The sequence below is a fragment of the Lutjanus erythropterus genome, chromosome 16 (genome assembly GCF_056507025.1).
Source record: "Lutjanus erythropterus isolate fLutEry1 chromosome 16, fLutEry1.hap2, whole genome shotgun sequence".
NCBI lineage: Eukaryota > Metazoa > Chordata > Actinopteri > Lutjaniformes > Lutjanidae > Lutjanus > Lutjanus erythropterus.
In genome coordinates this window covers 32,721,563-32,739,838 of record NC_139332.1, presented here as the reverse complement: position 1 = coordinate 32,739,838, position 18,276 = coordinate 32,721,563, and the positions used below count along the sequence as shown (strand labels likewise).

General features: G+C 37.9%; 1 protein-coding gene across 1 annotated transcript; it reads right to left on the bottom strand.

Moving 5' to 3' along the window:
• Nucleotides 1–11,923: 11,923 nt before the first annotated feature.
• On the bottom strand, nt 11,924–18,214 carry tap2a (transporter associated with antigen processing, subunit type a). Its single transcript, XM_084739229.1, has 11 exons — nt 17,627–18,214; nt 16,547–16,661; nt 16,306–16,436; nt 15,863–16,068; nt 15,235–15,432; nt 14,955–15,083; nt 14,494–14,682; nt 14,066–14,239; nt 13,580–13,739; nt 13,091–13,227; nt 11,924–12,443 (listed from the first exon to the last, which is right to left on the bottom strand). The coding sequence occupies exons 1-11, from the start codon at nt 18,138–18,140 to the stop codon at nt 12,237–12,239; spliced, it is 2,160 nt and encodes a 719-aa protein (XP_084595355.1). The 5' UTR covers nt 18,141–18,214; the 3' UTR covers nt 11,924–12,236.
• Nucleotides 18,215–18,276: the final 62 nt, after the last annotated feature.

Sequence of the window (18,276 nt, the reverse complement as noted above, 5' to 3'; positions counted from 1 at the left end):
TTTTTTTAACATGCAGAGAATCCGCATTTCGGTGTTCCTGGGAAGGATGTGGGATTCAGCTGCAGGAGTCTGACAAGTGTTGGTTTCCAGAATAAAGCAGGAAGAAACAGATAAACAGAGCACAGGCTGCACTTTTGAATTAAAGAGGTTTTTCAGAATAGAATATTTATTTGTTCTCATTTCAATTAAATCATAAACTGGTGTAAACTCAAGCTTTAATTCACACACTGTGAAGTAAAATCTAATTGTTGAGAGTATAATTCTGTAACTCCTCCAAATTAAATACATTTAATTTGAATATAAGGCTATTCTTTATGCTTTACTTCTATTTTTTAAATTAAAGATGTAGATTACTTATTTGAAGTGATCTCATTTTGACAATAGCCTGTGAGGTTGTATATTAGCTTGCTGGTTTATTCTTAAATATCTCACCTGTATGCTTACTAACACAGAACAGCCTGGTGATCTGACTGATGGATGGCTCATGAACGGTGAATTTGCTCCACAGCTTGGGAAGAATTTCCTCTACAAGCGATTACTGTAATCTGCGGATGATTGAGGCCCAAACTGCATAACTCAAATGATAAAAGTGGGATTCTGAATTATATTGAGACAAGCTAGTTTCTCAAGTATAATTCTGTTTTGGTTTGAAATCCACACCACATCAGATGAAAACTGAATTGAACAAGGAATTTGATTATATCCGGTATGTGATTATGTGTTTGCCAGGCCAGGCTGTATATTGCTAACCAGACGTTGTTATATTATATTTCTCAGGTCGGCAGTAATATGTTAACAGTACATGTGTGTATATTTTAACATATAATACAACCTAAAAGATATATATATGTATATACATGATATGGGAAAATGTAAAGTAAGAATTAAAAAAATCATAATCATGAAGCTACTAATAACATACGAATAAAGAACTTCAAATAGATAAAATATCTGTTTTCATCACATTATTTGTTTTTTCCCAAATAATTTATTCTAATTGTATTTATGTATATATGTGTGTGTGTGTGTGTGTGTGTGTGTGTGTGTGTGTGTGTGTGTGTGTGTGTGTTTTAGATAAAATGCACAATATGTTGTGTTATGTTGCTATGCTATATTTTGTGGGGAAGCAGGCTCTGACCTGAATATCCAGGAATGGCCATGTAGGCAGGGGAATTGGAAGGAGGGATGGATTGGTGGGTTACGTCAGAATCAGCCTCCTCTGACTCATCAATGGTGCTTTTTCTCTCTCTCTCACACACACACACCCCCACTCTCTCTCGCTCTCTCTCCACCTCTCTCTCCCCGTGCGTCCCTCTGTTTTTTTAGCACTTGGCTGCATCAGCTTGTCACATGATGACAATCAGTCCAGAAATGGTTGCCAAGGAAGCTCTCTCCCTCACAACGCCTCAGTCCTGAGTCATAGGTTTTCTGAGTTTTAAAAATCTACTGTAACCTAATTTGGTATTGACAACCAAACAGCAGGTTCACAGATAGATTTTATGGCGTTTGCATAAGCCTGGTGTCACAAATAACCCACAACAAAATATATGTGTTTAGGGCTTTAGTATTTTTTATGTGTTTGTCGTGTTTGCACAACTCTAAGTGTAGGTCTCTGCCTCAGTCCATTCAGTTTCACTATGGCCGGCAAGCCTTCCTTAGCAACAACAGTCCCTTTGACAAGTGGTGCAAGCAGCAGTTTTCAGATACAGAACAACACTGAGCTTTTAAGGTTCCTAGTTGTTGCGATGTCAGCTCTTGAATACATCATTTCTGAAAAATTGTCACTTGAAAGCATGCAGGCTTTCATGCCACCCCCTCCTACACACAAGTGCACACTTACACACTTACTGTGTCAATAGTACTATTCATGTTATTTCAGTTGTACATGGAATCACAGTATCTGGGACCAGCATGCTGATCTTTCCATTCCCAGCTATTTTCATTTGCATCCCAGTGTGCAAGTGTTTGCTTTACAAAGCCTGTATACAAAACCACACCTGTGTTGTGTGGTTGTGTTTTTGCTGCAAATGTCTCTACTTTCCTTTTTTTCTTCCTAACAAAAATACTTTTACAAAAAATTACCTTTTCATGCTATCATGAACAAGTATGTATTTGCGAGTGAGGTGCTAGCTGGTACCTAAGAAGTAGTATTATTACATGTAACATTTCAAAATATACAAATACAAAATACAAAAACAGAATGGTGACATTACATGATACCCTGTTGTAGTGTAACTACACTAATAAAATAAAGATACCAGGGCACTTCACTCACTTGGGAGTTTGTGATTTAAGAAGAGGTTTGATAAGAAATTGCTTCCTTTCACAAAGTGGACACTGCTGCATGCTGTGTTTGCATTTGCAGAACAATTGCCCGTTTCCTGTGTTGTGCTATAAATCAAAGATGGGCAGTTATGTAACATAGAGAGCCAAAAGCCTACAGCTTTCCAACCAAAGACCACAGCAGGTTCAGATAAAGTTGGGTTTTCATGCTTTTTTCATGTTAGAATAAGTTACATTTTATCAAACAAGAAAATACTAATTAAAGTTTTATATAGCATCACTTTTTAAATTTCTTTTGAAAATATGATTTTCTTCAGATAACATAGCGACAAGGAGCAGAGATGAATTTGAAAACCAAAGCTCATGGCGAGCACAGTTCCATGGCACTAACTATCCAAGTCTAGGAAAACAGCAGCTGCTTAATTATGCAGTCATGCAAAATGAGTTGTAAATGTGTGAACCTGAGAAGGGACACTTCATTATACTCTCAAAAAAGAGAGCAAGGACTACAAGGTGACTGATTTCCATTTGAATGAATGTGGACTTTCTTCTCCAGAAGGTTTATTGAGAGAGAGAGGGCAAATCTATAAAAGTAAAAAATATTTTCAACACTGTGGCTGTGTATTATGTATGTAATTTGACTGTGAGACAGAACTGTGCACCACAAACCATCCACAGAACAAGAAATGCTTAAAGCTGGTTCAGATAAAATCAACAGAGATCACTACTGGCATGAAACAAGATTAAGATTAGCATGCTTCCTAATCCTATATATGTAATCTCTTTTGCAGCATATGTCTCAGAGCTTTGCACTTTTGTTAAAGGGTGCTGTAATGTTGTTTATTTCTGTTTGGGGTCAAAACACTACGTGTGTGAAGTTTATACCAATACATGTAAACTATATCCACAATAGCATCAAAGTACGAGAATGAGGGGGACACAAGGGAGGGGATTCTGTTTGTGTGTGTGTGTGTGTGTGTGTGTGTGTGTGTGTGTGTGTGCATGTACTGGGCTCAGGTGTGAAAGTCTGGCTTGTCATCCCGCTGTGCCTCCTGATGTGTCCCTGCAGGATGTGCAAAACAATAAAGGCTGCACCTCTGCAGTCTAACTGCTGTAACTGGTTCAAAGTCTCTCAGACTGCTTTATTCATTCTTGCATTTAGTGAGATACAAGATGATATACACACATATTTGCTTGATTTCCTTTTCCAAACATTTTGGACAAAATAGTTGAGCATTTTCCTGAATAATCAACAGATAAATGTAGTGCTGTTTTCTCTGACCGTGACTTAATTTAAGGATTGGATTTTCTTTTGTGTGATTACTTACTGAAACAGAGCAGGAATAAAAAAAAAATATCTCACTTTCACTTCAGCCCATCTTCTCCAAACTCTTGCATATTGTACACATGACTTCTTAAGCCTCTATGTTTCTTGGAATTTGAAAAACCATGTGATGTAAGTGATTGCATAAAATATGTATTCAGAGTATCTTAATAAATTTAACATGTAAGATGTAGGTGTTTGAAAGTGATGAAATAGTAATGAAAAAACTAGAAATAATTGTCAGCATATAAGAAGTTAGTCACTTTATGTGATGCAAATGTCTTGTTTTTTGGAGGATGAAAGCCACTGAGACATAATATGAACCAGATGCACCACCTGCGCTCTCATATCTGTTGATTGGATCAGGATTTAGCAGACAGTATCAACGGCTGCTTTGGAGAAGACAGATTATCTAAAACCTTGTCCTGGAATTAAGATTACTTTTAAATAAGGATGATTTCGTGATTGAGGAAAAAAAACATGTCCAGATGTTATAGTTCATTATTCATATAAGAATAGTAAGAAAAGGAAAAACACAATTTTAACTTTCAGAAGATGTGTGAGATCTAAAATTCATTAGTTACCATGTTGGATTACTGGTTAAATGTGCCATCTATTGATCACTCCAGGTTACTGCCGTTCAGAGTATTGAAATATGTGATGCAATGTCGCCATCTAATGGTCACCAAGTTAAACTCAGAACTACAGGAAGTGCGTAGTTTGTTTCCAATCACATGTAAAATTAAGAGGAGCAGTATAAGAAAATGTTTTTTTTTTTTTTTTTAAAGTATAAGAAAATGTTACCTGCAGTTAATCTAAATTAGGAAAATAATGATAAAAAGGTAAATTAATATTTAGTCTGCATGCTGTACTGTCGTTGTGGAGAATTGTAATTCAAAGTAACTGGATCAATGGAAGCCTGCGATCCATAGCTTGATGATACTTTAGTATTTTTATTCTGAAAGACTGAGCAAACTCACTGCAATGGCAGAGTTTATTCAGTGCTTTTTTTAATTTAATGCTCGATCACACATACCCTTTATTTAAACTCAATCATCATTTACAATACTGTTAAAAAAAAGATGCATAGTTGAGCAGGTTATTATTTTGCATCCTGTGAAAACTATAAAATTAATGAAAACATAACTTATAATAATTCATCACAGCTCAAAATTATATAAAGTGTGATAAAATGTATATTGTGTGATATATTATGATATTCTAGGACACTGCATTACAACTTCTGAAGTTTCAAGTTTGTGTTGCTCTTCTTCCACTGCAGCTCACCAAGTAAACACTGTCTACTTTCACTGCTACTAATATTACATCAAAAAGACTGTGAGTTTAGAAAATACCCTCTGGATTTAACAAAGTCAGACTGCTGATGCCTCATATTAGATTCAAATAAACTTTACATCATATTTTTACACAAAATAAGAAGAGTGAATTTATATCTTGCATCACTTAAATGGAAACCACATTAGGAAATCATTTTTTAATGTCCAGAGAACAGGAGAAATTATTACAGCTGTTACATAATATGGGAAACTGTTTTTCTTGAAAGACATTTTGGTCTAATATGGGACAGTTAAAGACATGATTTCTCTTAATGTAACATAAAATAAATTCAGTGTGGGTGATCCCTAATGGTCTGCAATTTTTAATAGATAATAGATGAAAAAAAAAATCATTTCACTTTGTTCTGACAATCTGATGATGAAAATAGCTGCCTAAAAAATCTATTGTTTGGATCCCTGCAACAGCCAAAAAGTCTCTGCCTGCTACACGTAAGGATGACCTTTGACCCCTTTGACCTTCTCTTCATAGTTTTAATTGTTAACATGTCAGTCTTTTCACGAGTGAAGAAAAAGAGAGCAAACGTGCTGCCAGGTCCTGGAGTAATGTTTGACAGGTTACTTCTCTATTTTGTGGATGATTTGGTCCAGCAGGTTCACGGCAGCTGGCAGTGGTTTCTTATGGAGTTTACACACACCAGGTGCTCTACCTCCTCTCAACTGTTAAATAACTAACTATAAGGCATTAAATCTATACGTTCAAATATTATAAACTGTAAAGCGAAATGTGAATTTCAGCTACATTAAAAGTTTGCATAGAGCAACATACTTGCATAAAAGCTCATGATTTACACACAGACACAACATCAATGCCATATCAAATAGGTTACATTGCTTTTTTAAACTCTGAGAGAAACCCTGATTTTCCCCTTACAGTAATCTCTTAAAACCTTTTGAACTGACAGTCAGTCATCAGAAAAACCACATTGTGCAGCTGATCTCTGTTTCACCTGATCAGTGGAACTTTAATTGTAAGTACCTTCAATAAAATAAATTTTGACAATATCACACATGTAGTAGGCTATTCTGTATCTGCTCATTCCAATACTTAAGGAATATGGTTAATTATATGAAGAAACACTATGTATGATATGACATACATTTATACTAGATGTCTGATGCATCATTGGGGAGCAGAGAGCTAACAGCCAATGACCTGCTGTTGTTTCTGGGTAAGTGAATTTGGACAATACCTTCCATTGCAAAATAGGTTTGTAAAGTTTATGTTATGTTATGTTATGTTATGTTATGTTATGTTATGTTATGTTATGTTATGTTATGTTAGATTTTATGTCATTTCAATACAATAATACACTTTATTCATTTCTTATTTTAATCCACTTGAGGGCACTCGAGATCTATTATTTGCATCCTCTGCAAAAGACTCATGGCAGCGAGTTTACAGTTGCCGATTCACCAGACTGAGGAGTTACAGGAAATCACATGGTTTTCTGGCTGCATGGTGAAAATTCCTGCAGAAAGCACTTGGGGTGCTGTTGATCTCGCCACTGCTTTATCAGAACTCCATTTTTAGTAAATTATGTCATCCTCCCGCCACACCGCCAGAGACCTCTGACATCCGGGGAATCTGACTATTCTTCTCGGCTTAAACCTCTGAGTCATTGTTCAAACTGTTTATTTGTGGGACGGTGGTGTGGTGGTGACTGAATTTCAACTGCTTTTAATCCCCTACAATTTTTCTGTCCCTGTTGAAGAGTCCACAAACAAGATAATCTGTATTTTAAAGCATCTGATAAAATATACAGATCTCATACAGTATGTCTGGTGACTTATAAAATGTAAAATAAACCACAGTGTTGATACTTTAACCAAAGGAGTTCATCTCTCTCTGCAACATGTGGTCTCTTGTGGATCTGCACACACCACAATAACTTCCACAACACAAAGCCTATAGACACAAACCAAACCATGGCGGTTTTTGTGTCAGGGCCATTTTTGTTAATTAATTATTTCTCTCACTAGATGGCAGTCAAGCACAATGATTCCACCGTTTGCTGGGCCTTTTGTGAATCCCCTTACTTTTTCTAGTCTGACAAACCAACTGCTTCCCAGAAGTCACATGGTTATTGGTAAAAGTGCCAAACACAACCAACAGGGCGCTGTTACACTGCCATAAAGGCTTTATCACAAATCAGCACTGTAATGTCCAACTTTGCCCTCCCCCCAAAGTTATAACCACACATCAGATCAGCATTTTCGATTACCCTTTGTCCATAAGCTGGGACTTCCCTTAACTGATCACGTGATTTGTGCTTGGGCGTTTCTTTCTTTTTTAATAACCGAGGAAACCACTCATCAACTGCTTGCAATTGCCACACTCCCTGGGGAAGTTAGGGGATTCACAAAAAAAAAACTGGGGGTTTACCTGGCTATAAAACAACACAAAAGTTCTCCCTGTCAGTTAGAAATATCTGCACAGATATTCTCCAAAATCAATAACTGCACTTGATTTTTCTCAGACTTTTTTTTTCCAAGTAATAGTTTTTACTCCAGTCATTTCTTTTCAATTCCAACCTACTGTTTGCAAACACATTAGTCAAACATCCATCAAACAAAATGAGATGAGGAGTGGAAAGGAAGCAACACTGGTGTCATTTCTGTTGTGTTTTATGTTGCATCAGTTCCTTTATCGCTTTTGGTTTAAAGAGGAGAAGAGAAACTTGTTGTGCACATGGATAACTGTTTGCATGACTCTTTAACTGAAGCAGTTGTAGGACAGCAGACCTGGAGAAATATTTACCACGATGGAAAGTAACTAAGTACATATACTCTAATACTATACTTAGATACAGGTTTATGTAGGCTATGTTGAATGTTACTTCAACTCCACTACATTTACAATTGCAAAAATATATATTATATATTTACAAAAATATATACATCCCTCTATAAAATACAGCATATTGTTATAGATTGAAGCAGTTGTTTTAAATATTTGTGCTTGTGACCCTTCACAATAAAACGGTGTCTAGTTGGGGCCTCCTGAGATGATTTAGTTTATGATTTAGTGATTTCCATTCTTAACCCCAGACATGATTAAACTACGGTATATAAAATAATTCACAAAAATCAAACTAGATCAGTTACAAAAGTGAAATGCTAACAATTTTACTGCATTTTTTTTGCATTTTGCTGAAAACGTAATAAAGGACTTATAATGCAGCTGCTGTATTGGTACTTTTACTCAAAGATAGTACAAGGAGCTTTGATATTTTGTTGATTTTAGAGGCCCCTGTGGACAAAAGCAGTGGTATTTCCACAATTATAACCACAAAATACAACGTAAAAAATAAAATAATCTAAATAAAAATATATTGCTGCTTCCTTTTAATTGGCTAGGGAGTCACTCACTCTGTAACCTTACCTGGGAAAATATAAACACAGGCTCATTTCATCTGATTTTAAGGAGAATCCGACCCAGGATGGGTCTCACGGATGAGCATGTTAAAGGTATAACATGCAACATTTTCTTTAAAAACAGTGTATAGCCTCATAAACATAACCCCTTTCACCCTCTGCCCTCTGCTTGTATTTTCCCTATTTTCTCATTATTTTGCAGTGGTCGGGACCTTTTACCAGCCCAAAAAGGTCGGTATTTGAAGCCCTGGGAATGAAACTCAAGAATCACCCATCATTCAGGTGTTTTTACAAACAGCAACTTACAAATCTGACTTATTCTATCTTAAAGTAAAAGATCTGAGTCACTGAACCACAGAATATTTGCTGTATAGCAGACCATTTGGTACTAATAAAATCTGATGTGAAATATTCAGTGAGACCTGGTGGATGGAAAGTGAGTTTATCTCCATCAACAGCCACAACAAACCAAAACCAATCTACTAATTGGTGCTCTCTAGGGGATTGTTATTCACATGCCTACATGTTAAAGGCATTAGAGAAGCATGCAAACAGTTCAGTTTTTGCAACAGGTTGTGTGGCAAATTTATCATTTATGATTTATTATATCATATTAAATACGTCACTGTGGCAACAGCTAAAAAAAATCCACACAAGCCGCATACATAAACGGTAAAGGAGTGTCTAAACCAGAACGCTCTCAGTCACGAGGGCTTGGCTGAGTCAGGCAGCCAGTAAACTCACAACACAGAGAAAGAAAGTGAAAGAAGAGAGAAGGGACTTTCCAGTTCGGTGTTGTGGTGCAGTGGTATGGCGCAGAACCGGTTAAGCAAAAGCTTCTCGGCTCATACGCACATCCAAAAAAAAACAAAACACATGCATATAGAGTATATAATACAGGTAAAGAGTGAAGTTTGAGGATTCACATGACTACTTTCTATGACACCACAATCATAGATATAACCACCAGGTCACTATATCACCTTTCATTTGCCTTATTACCCCACATTTTATAACTTTCGACACACGCTGTCGGCCATTTTGTGTTTAGGCTTTTGAAGGCCTCACCCTAAGATGGCGTCAACTTTTTTCACTTTGTGCCCGTGTGCCTCAGTAATCCACAAGCGGCACACAATTGCTGATGGGAAGCAGCCAAGTTTACTGATGAGTCACTGCCTGACAGACCGTGCCGCCAAACTCTCAGGTTTTAAGCCGACATACATTTTTTTATGTCATCCAGGAGGTTAAAAATTGTGTTAATAAGGACCAACAGTAAACAGAAGACCAATTCTCACCCAGAGAGGAACATGTAATTCTGCATGTTAAAATAGATAATCTAAATTTAGGGGGCAATTGCATAATGATAGGAATATATACAATCAATAATAATATAATAATATTGTAGGCCATACCAGCAAATGTTAAAGTCACAATGTTTACTTCTACTTAGACATTTTGCACATTTATTGTTTTTTGTGTGTTTTTTAAGTCTTTATCATCTTTCATACCAGATAAGATGCAATCTAATGCATTATTCAGTCTCAACTTTCTAGTGGTCATTCCTGTTTCCTTCCTGCCTCTTCACAACCACAGTCTGCTCCTGGTTTGCCTGCTTAGGTTTTCTTTGCTGACTGATTACCTGTTGCTGAACTTTGTTTTAGACTCTTACCTAAACAGCTGATTTCTGCTCTGCCTCTGCTTGAGTTCACATCTCTGTGTCGAGAACAGTTCAAGTTATGTAGACAACACTTTGTGAACTTGACATGTTCCAAATATTTCTAAATTGTGTTAGTTATGCATCTCTCTTCTGCAGTTTGGGTGTACATATCATACCCCCTGATTTTCACAGATCACTTGTTCTACACTTTCAGAGGTTCACATCAGAGATCAGCTCTGGTACAATCGAGCAGAGGAAAGTGAATTTAAGGCGACAGAAACAGAACATGTATGTTCATTAAAGTTTCTCAGAATACATGAAATTTTAAAAAAAACTTTGCAGTCATTAAATTCCATGAGAAAAAAAAAAGCCTACATTTTCTGTAACACGTGATTCCAGCCGCCATTTTGTGAATGCACGGACGACTTGACAAAATGGTGACGTGTTGCCTGAGCTGAGCCTGATCTTTGTCGATAGAGGGGGTTGGTGTTTTGACATAACGCTGCGTATCGCTTCACTGTACCTTTGGTGTTTATGACATAAGTCACCAGGCAACTGTCCAAAATTCTTCACTGCCTGAAAGAAAACATGTCGGTAGTCAGCCAGGGACTTTCCACGCCACAATAAAACCCAACCTCCACCATACTGCACAGTCAAGTGGCTTAAAACCAGAAATACAACAGACGCAATCGACTGATATGTGATTAAAAAAAACTCAAAGGCCTCAGACGTCTAATAAATAAAACAAATTCAAACAATCACCATGCTGAATAAAACTTGAATTATTTACTTTTTAGTAATTTTTAAGTGTTCCCTGTCCTCCTTTCATACTACAGCAGGCTACAGTATGAATCAGGCCAACTGGGCTTATATAAAACCTATAAACTCTGAATTTTCACTGTAGGATAAAGATAAAACCTAAACTAAACTCAATCCTGTTTGTTTATGATCACATCCTTATAGCGACACGCAGACAACACTTTCCAGACCATCTAATTTACTTTACTGTGTGTAGAATACATCTGATCACATTCTCCATGTTTGTTAGTTTTTTAATTTATGTCATTTGAATGCCCTGTGACTGTTTTTTTGTGTGAAAGGACTTTATACATATATGAAACAAAGCATAAAAAATACAATCCATCATTCAGATGAGGTTTGACTGACTTACTGTCAGATTTTGACTGTAATCCAAAATGTTTAATGCTGTTGATCAATGTTTTATTTGGGATATAACCATAAACAACCTTTGGCCTCTCTCATCATAAATGATGGTTTATGGTGTTAACTGTGAGCTGCCATATCAAACTTTATATCAGGAAATTAAATGAAAAAAATATAAGAAATCAGAAAAAGCTCACTCATGCATTTAATTTGATTCATTTACAAAACCAGATATAATTTCAACTCTGCAAAATAAATAAAACGAAACAGTTAAGATGCTGTACAGATGCTTTTAAGGTCATATGTTTTAAAATACAGACACATCTGAAAAACATATTGGTCCTTATTCTTTCATTTTCACTCTCTATAAAAAATATGTACATAAACTCCAGCTGGTCCTCTTACATTTTATCAGACAAGCTGCTGATGGTTCTGCTGTCTAACACATGCAGCACCAGGGACGTTTCCAGACTTTTTTTTGACTGGGGTGACCCATGTGAGACACTGACTTGGTACAAAGTGTCATGAAACAGCCTTGTGTATTCGCACACACACGAATATAAGCAGTCGTACACACACATGCACACGTTAATGTACCATTTCTCGTATCTATTTTAATTACTAACATCACGATATCTTATAATTTCTAACATTTCCTGTTTAAAAAAATAACAGGTTAATAGCCCTACCAATCTTAACACAATAGAGTGGCACCATACATATATAACAGAATGCTTCCATACTTTATTCTTTAAGTCCTAAAAGTCCTCTAAAAGAAATTGTGCCCCCATTGTAAGTCTTTCCTCAGACTGTGAGAATCCTCGATTCATCGCTCACACTCCATCATGTAAAAAAATAATAAATAAAAGTAGGCTGCATACGAAATTGGTTCAAACTAAGGTTCTGCCTCTTGTTGGTCATATAACTAATCCTACTTGAGGATAATGGGGTAGCACTTAGGGTGGCCAACCAGATTTCAAGGCTTTGCCCACGCCTCTTCAAGAAACGCCCCTGTGCAGCACAATCGTATAAAGCAATTCTTTCACATTATGCATCAGGCTACAGCATCAGTTTGTCACTCTTGTTGGTCTCCCTCAGTGAAGAGCTTCTCTCTCAGTTTGTAGTAGGTCCCCTTATTGTCCATCAGTTGCTGGTGAGTCCCTCGCTCCTCAACTCTGCCGTCACCAATCACAACGATCTGATCCGCCCTCTCAATGGTCTTCAGCCTGTGAGCGATCACCAGCAGGGTCTGGTTGGGGCAACTAGCTACAGCCTGCTGAACCTGTGAAGAGTCAATGACAAGAATATTTATTGTTTTATTATCTGGCATTTACTAACTATCGCTGTTTTTCAGTGGAACAGCTAAAGGATGACAGAAAAAAGCATTTAGATATATCTTATTATTTACTCTGTACTGTGGTATATAAAAGAATAAAAAATAAAACAAGAGGTTAGATAATTTCATCAGATATATGCAGATTTGCACTTTAGTGGCAGACATTTATTGAGAATGAATATGATTGGATGTCAGTGAGCACACAGAGCATGCATGAAAAAACACTGACCATGAGTCTTTAAAAACAGGCTAAATTATGTTATTTATCAAATGGATTACATCACCTTTCTTCAAGATATGTCAGAGAAAAATGCCATTTGTTATGACTAAGCTTTCCTTTTCTATTAGGCACTGGAAGACATTTGGCTTGTATGACTGACTGGCCAAATTTGCCACACATTTAACAGAAGTACTGCACAGAAATCTTAGGATCGAAGGTGAAGACTTGCGTGAAAACAATCACAGATCTGTACTGTAGTGATAAAGAGTTTTCACTTTTCAGTTTTCTAACTGAGGGTAGCAGAACATAACAAATATAGCTGTTTCTGGCGCTGGAAGGATTGGACACCACTGTGTTAAAAGTTGCGACATACCTTATTTTCACTCTCAGTGTCCAGAGAGCTGGTTATTTCGTCCAGAATGAGGACCTGTGGCCGTCTGACCAGAGCTCGAGCTATGGCGATCCGCTGCCTCTCACTCTTGGACAACTGGCCGCCGCCCTCACCCACCTCTGAGAAATGGACAACATTATAAAATCAGAACAGATTGAAGTCCAAGATGTAAAATTTCAAACCAATCAGATGCAGAAAGATATAAAGTATCTGAAAACTCAAAACACTAGAGTATATACTATAAATACTGCATGTGTATGTGTATAATTATTATACACAAATTGAATCTACGTAACGGTTAAGATAAATTAATAAAAACTACATTATTTTTCGATAATCAATCTTGCTCTGCAAATAGCATTGTCTTCCCTCATTCACCAAATTTTCATCTAACTTCCAAAGTCGGTTTCTGTGTACATGCAGGCATCCAGTCATGTGAAAACAGCATGAGGGGTGGTTAAAAGAGTTTACCTGTATCATAACCTTTCTCCAACTGCGTGATGAAGTCATGGCAGTTGGCTTTGCGTGCTGCTTCCTGTATCGCATCCAGTGAGCAGTCAGCAAGCCCGTAGGCGATGTTGTCTCTGATGGAGCCAGAGAAGAGCACAGGCTCCTGGTTCACCACGGCAATCTGTTAAACACACTCTTGTCAGTTTGACTGAGTGAATAACTCATATAATACATATAAAATAAAAGAAAATACAGTAAAATCCTCTCAGATATTATTTTTATTTAATTTCGTCCTGCCAAATCGGAAAATTTCCTGTTAGTTGACTCTTGATGGTCCAAACAATTAGCACTTAATTGGAAGGAAATATTGATATTTGTGGATGAATCTTATCTTCATCCAATATTTTTCTTCTTGTAAGAATCTGATCATAGATAAAAGAGAAATTCTCTATGATCATGCCAAAGAATTGTGTGCATCATCAGTAAAAGCAGTAATGTAAAAATTACCTTCTTGTGGAGGAAACGGTGGTCATAGGATTCCAGTGGTTTATTGTCCAACAGGATTTCTCCATCCTGCGGATCGTAGAATCGCTCCAGCAGACTCACACAGGTGCTTTTTCCTTGTCCAGATGGACCCACCAGGGCCGTCATCTGACCTGACTTCAGCTCCAAAGAAAAGTCCTGAAGCAAGAAGATAAGGGTGGCTGTAATAACACAAACTGCAATATTTGACATTTATCCATCTGACAAACATACAGTCAGTGTTGATAGAAAAACTACATCTGTAAAATCTTAATTTATGAGGCAGAATTTTTTCTGTCTCTGCAATGTATGTTTCTATATTTGTCTTGTTTTTTCCTACTATTTATTTCAATATTTTCTTTATGAATTGACCAAATTGCAACCGATGCCCGTCTTGTCTACACAGACCTCACCTGCAGCACTGTTTTGTCGAGGCATGAGGGGTAGGCAAAGTTGACACGGCGGAAGGTGACGTTTCCTGTCACCTGATCGGGTTTGAGTTTGCCCTCCGTGCTGACCTGAGGTTTTCGGTCCAGGTACTCAAACACTTTCCCAGCAGCCCCCACCGAGTTCAGCATGTCGCCGAAGATGTAGGCGAGTGTCTGGAAGATGGCAGTCAAAATTTGATCACTTCATAGCACATTTTCATTCAGTCAGAGCAGTTTGTATTTTGTTGAATGTTAATATTTTTGCAAGCAATCATGTTTAGTTTTGTGTAGGAGAATGTTTAGGACATTGACTTATCCCTTGTGTATGAAATGTAGTTTGCCTTGACTAACAGCTGCACTATTTGTTAAATAAATTAAAAGTTACTACTTTCAGGAGCTTGCAATCAGCCCTGACTAACAACAATTCACAGTGCATTATGGGATACCCGGATGTTGTCTCCAAGGTTTGACTGGTAGAGGATGAAGGAAACCAGGTTGCCAGTCGTCATCTGCCCATTCTGGATGAACCGCCTGCCGTAGTACAACATGACCACCTGCATGCCCAACCCTGTCAACTATAGACACACACACACACACACACACACACACACACACACACACACACACACACACAGAAACAAAATTATACACTGTAATATGCAATGATAGGCTCAACACTGATCTGATTACCAAAACGTTTTACAAAAAGAATTACAAACTTCTCACCCTCCGTGCGAGCAGGTAAACAGCCCTGATAGTGTCCCGCTGGGTCTTGAGTCTGTGTGTATCCATCAAGCGGTCGTCATAGCGATGGAGCTCATGCTTTTCTGCATTAAAGCTCCGTACCACACGAATACTGGACACTGCTTCGTTCGCAGCCTTATTTGCCAGAGCCATTGAGTCCTGCACTGCGAGGGACAGCCTCTGAGGAAGGAATTGAAAAAAAATTAAAAAAACAATTATTTTTTATTTTATTTTTATCTCTGTACTGACAAAATGATGAGTCAAATCAAGGCAAAGGAGAGCCTTGTACGCTGATGAAGGAAAAAACATTGTTTAAGATCTTTGATCCTCAGATTAAACGTCTAAAAATTATTAGTATTAGAGACACATAACATTTAATTTCTAACTGCATGGTAACACCTGGTAGCAATACAGGTTGTATCTGCACAACAAATAGTTTTCTCTTTCCAATTATCAGTTGTCTTTTAAAAGACATGATGACAGATATGTTAAATTATTCTAAATGCATTACTTTATCAGTTAAAATGACTAAACAGTTTCTTGGTAATGGATATCATATGAACTGTGTGGATCTCAATTTTAATTTAACATCATATTAAGCTGTTTTTACCTGGTAGTGTGTGTCGTAGATGTTCTGAATGAGGCCAGTGATGGGCGTCTCCATCAGTACGAGGAATGTGAGCTTCCATGACAGATTCATCATCAGGAAGATCATTCCCATTGTCTTGATGAATGTCCTCAGCAGCACATTGACATTCAGACACACTGTTCTTCCCATCAAGTTGGTGTCTCTAGACAACCGGGATGTGATTTCACCTGCACAGAAAATATTTATAAATGATCTTCAGTTCTGTTCTGTTCTTTTATCTTCTCTTGTCCTGTGTTGATATGTCTGACTGATCTGTTTTGTCCAATATGTCATGTCTCACCTCTCCTATCCTGTCCTGAAATGTCCTGTCTTTGTTCAGTCTTAACTTGACTTGTTCTCTCCTTTATATTCACTGAGAAATTATTCATACTACGTAACTGATAGTTATATTATAAGAAGCTTACCCGTCTTTGTGGTCTCAAAGAATCCAATTTCCTGTTTGGTCAAAGCCCCAAACAGCATGACCTTCACTCTGCATGTGAAGGCACTGATGGCACAAAGTAAGAGGCCTCCTCTGCAGCCTGCACTCACAGAGCTGATTAATAAATAAAAAACAGACAAAGTCAGTGACATATTATCTGCGCAAAAAAAACAAACAAAAACATGCTGATGGACAAATGTTGAGGGGAAACCTCAACAACACACCTTCCCAGAGAGAACAGGCCCATAAAGAGGAGTGCAGATATGAATTCATTCGGCTGGTAATGGCTGCCAACGATGTCGATGACTTTCCCAGTGTAGAACGGGATGAACATCTCACCTGAGAAAGACACACACACACACATGCATGGGTATACAGAAGATACCAAGAGATGAAAATAATATATCAGCCGGTCAAATCAAAATTAGATCATCATCATCATTAAGGCTGCAACTAATGATCATTTTCATTATCCATCAATCTGTCAATCATTTTCTTGATTAATCAATCAGCTGTTTGGTCCATAAAATGTTAGAAAATTATGAAATATTTTGGATCATCGTTTCCCAAAGGTCAAGGTGACGCCACATGTATTTTTTATTTTTTTTTGTCCAGAACCCAAAGATATTCAGTTTACTCAGTAATCAATTAATTTTGTAGATGGAGCGAAAGCACTTGTGACTGAAAAATGATGAACTTGTAATAAAAAGTAAGGAAGTGAAATTGAAGGGCCTCAGACAAAATCAGGGTTAAATTTAACACCAGCTGCTCAATAAAGTTTGATCGATTAATCGACTAATCGTTGCAGCTCTAATCATCATCATCGTCATCATCTTCACTATGATCCCTGAAGGAAATATGTTGCTGTTTAACATAATCAGTGACTTGAGGTAGAACGTTATATGGATGTTGCTGGTCTGGTCTGTATGCTTATTTTCTTTTTTTCATTTAAGTTGTGATGCTTTGTTAACATATTTTATGCATTCTAACATGTGAAATAGTCTTTTAGGTGAAACTGCATGTGCTGCTGGCTTCACAGGACTCCCTGGACCTATCATCATCATCATCATCATCATCATCATCATCATCATCATCATCGTCATCATGACCTCCCCCCTCCCTCCTTGAGATGTTCCCAGCCCGTGCTGGTTGGTTGTAGACTTTGCGTGTTTTTTTTTGTGTATTCTGCTGCAAAACTACTTATCCCTCGGGGACAAATAAAGTTGAAAAATTAAGTTTAAGTCATCATCATCATCATCATCATCATCATCATCATCACTGACATCATCATCTGTTACACTTACAGATAACAGCCAGCGACAGGAACACGAGCCCTCCCAGCAGCAGCTGATAGTAGGGTTTGTACATGAGCAGGACCCTCAGAAAAAGCTCTCTGGCTTTCTGCTTATTCTCTTCACCGGCGGCCGCATCGTCGGTGTCCGGGATGGTGATTTCCCAAAACAGAGCAGCAGCCAGCGCCGCTCCGGCGCACATCAACCAGCAGCACGTATCCGCCAATAAGCCACACTGGGTCTCCTCATGATACAGCACTTTGGTCCCGGTCTCAAACACCGCGGGCAGCAGGCTGTGCGCCGTTATAAACCGAATCAGTAGTGGTTTGAGGTCCCCAAGGCTGAACACGGTTACAGCAGTTAGTGTCAAACCCCGGAGAGCCGCAAAGACCCAGAGACGCGCAAGATGCCCAAAGACGCTGCGACTCACTTCAAATTCCGATGCGTAAAACAAGGAAAGGTCGACGCAAACTGCAAAAATCAAAGTAACGACTTTGCGCGTTACTGTTGCTGTGTTGCCTTCCATTTTCAAACGACGGTCGTCCTCGTATGACCTGCTCTCCCGCGGCACCAGTGTTTTAGGTTTTCATTTACTTTCAGTTTCGTTTTCTGGCACGACCAGGGGTTTCCCTGAAGTCTGTGAACTGCCCTGAGCAAAACCA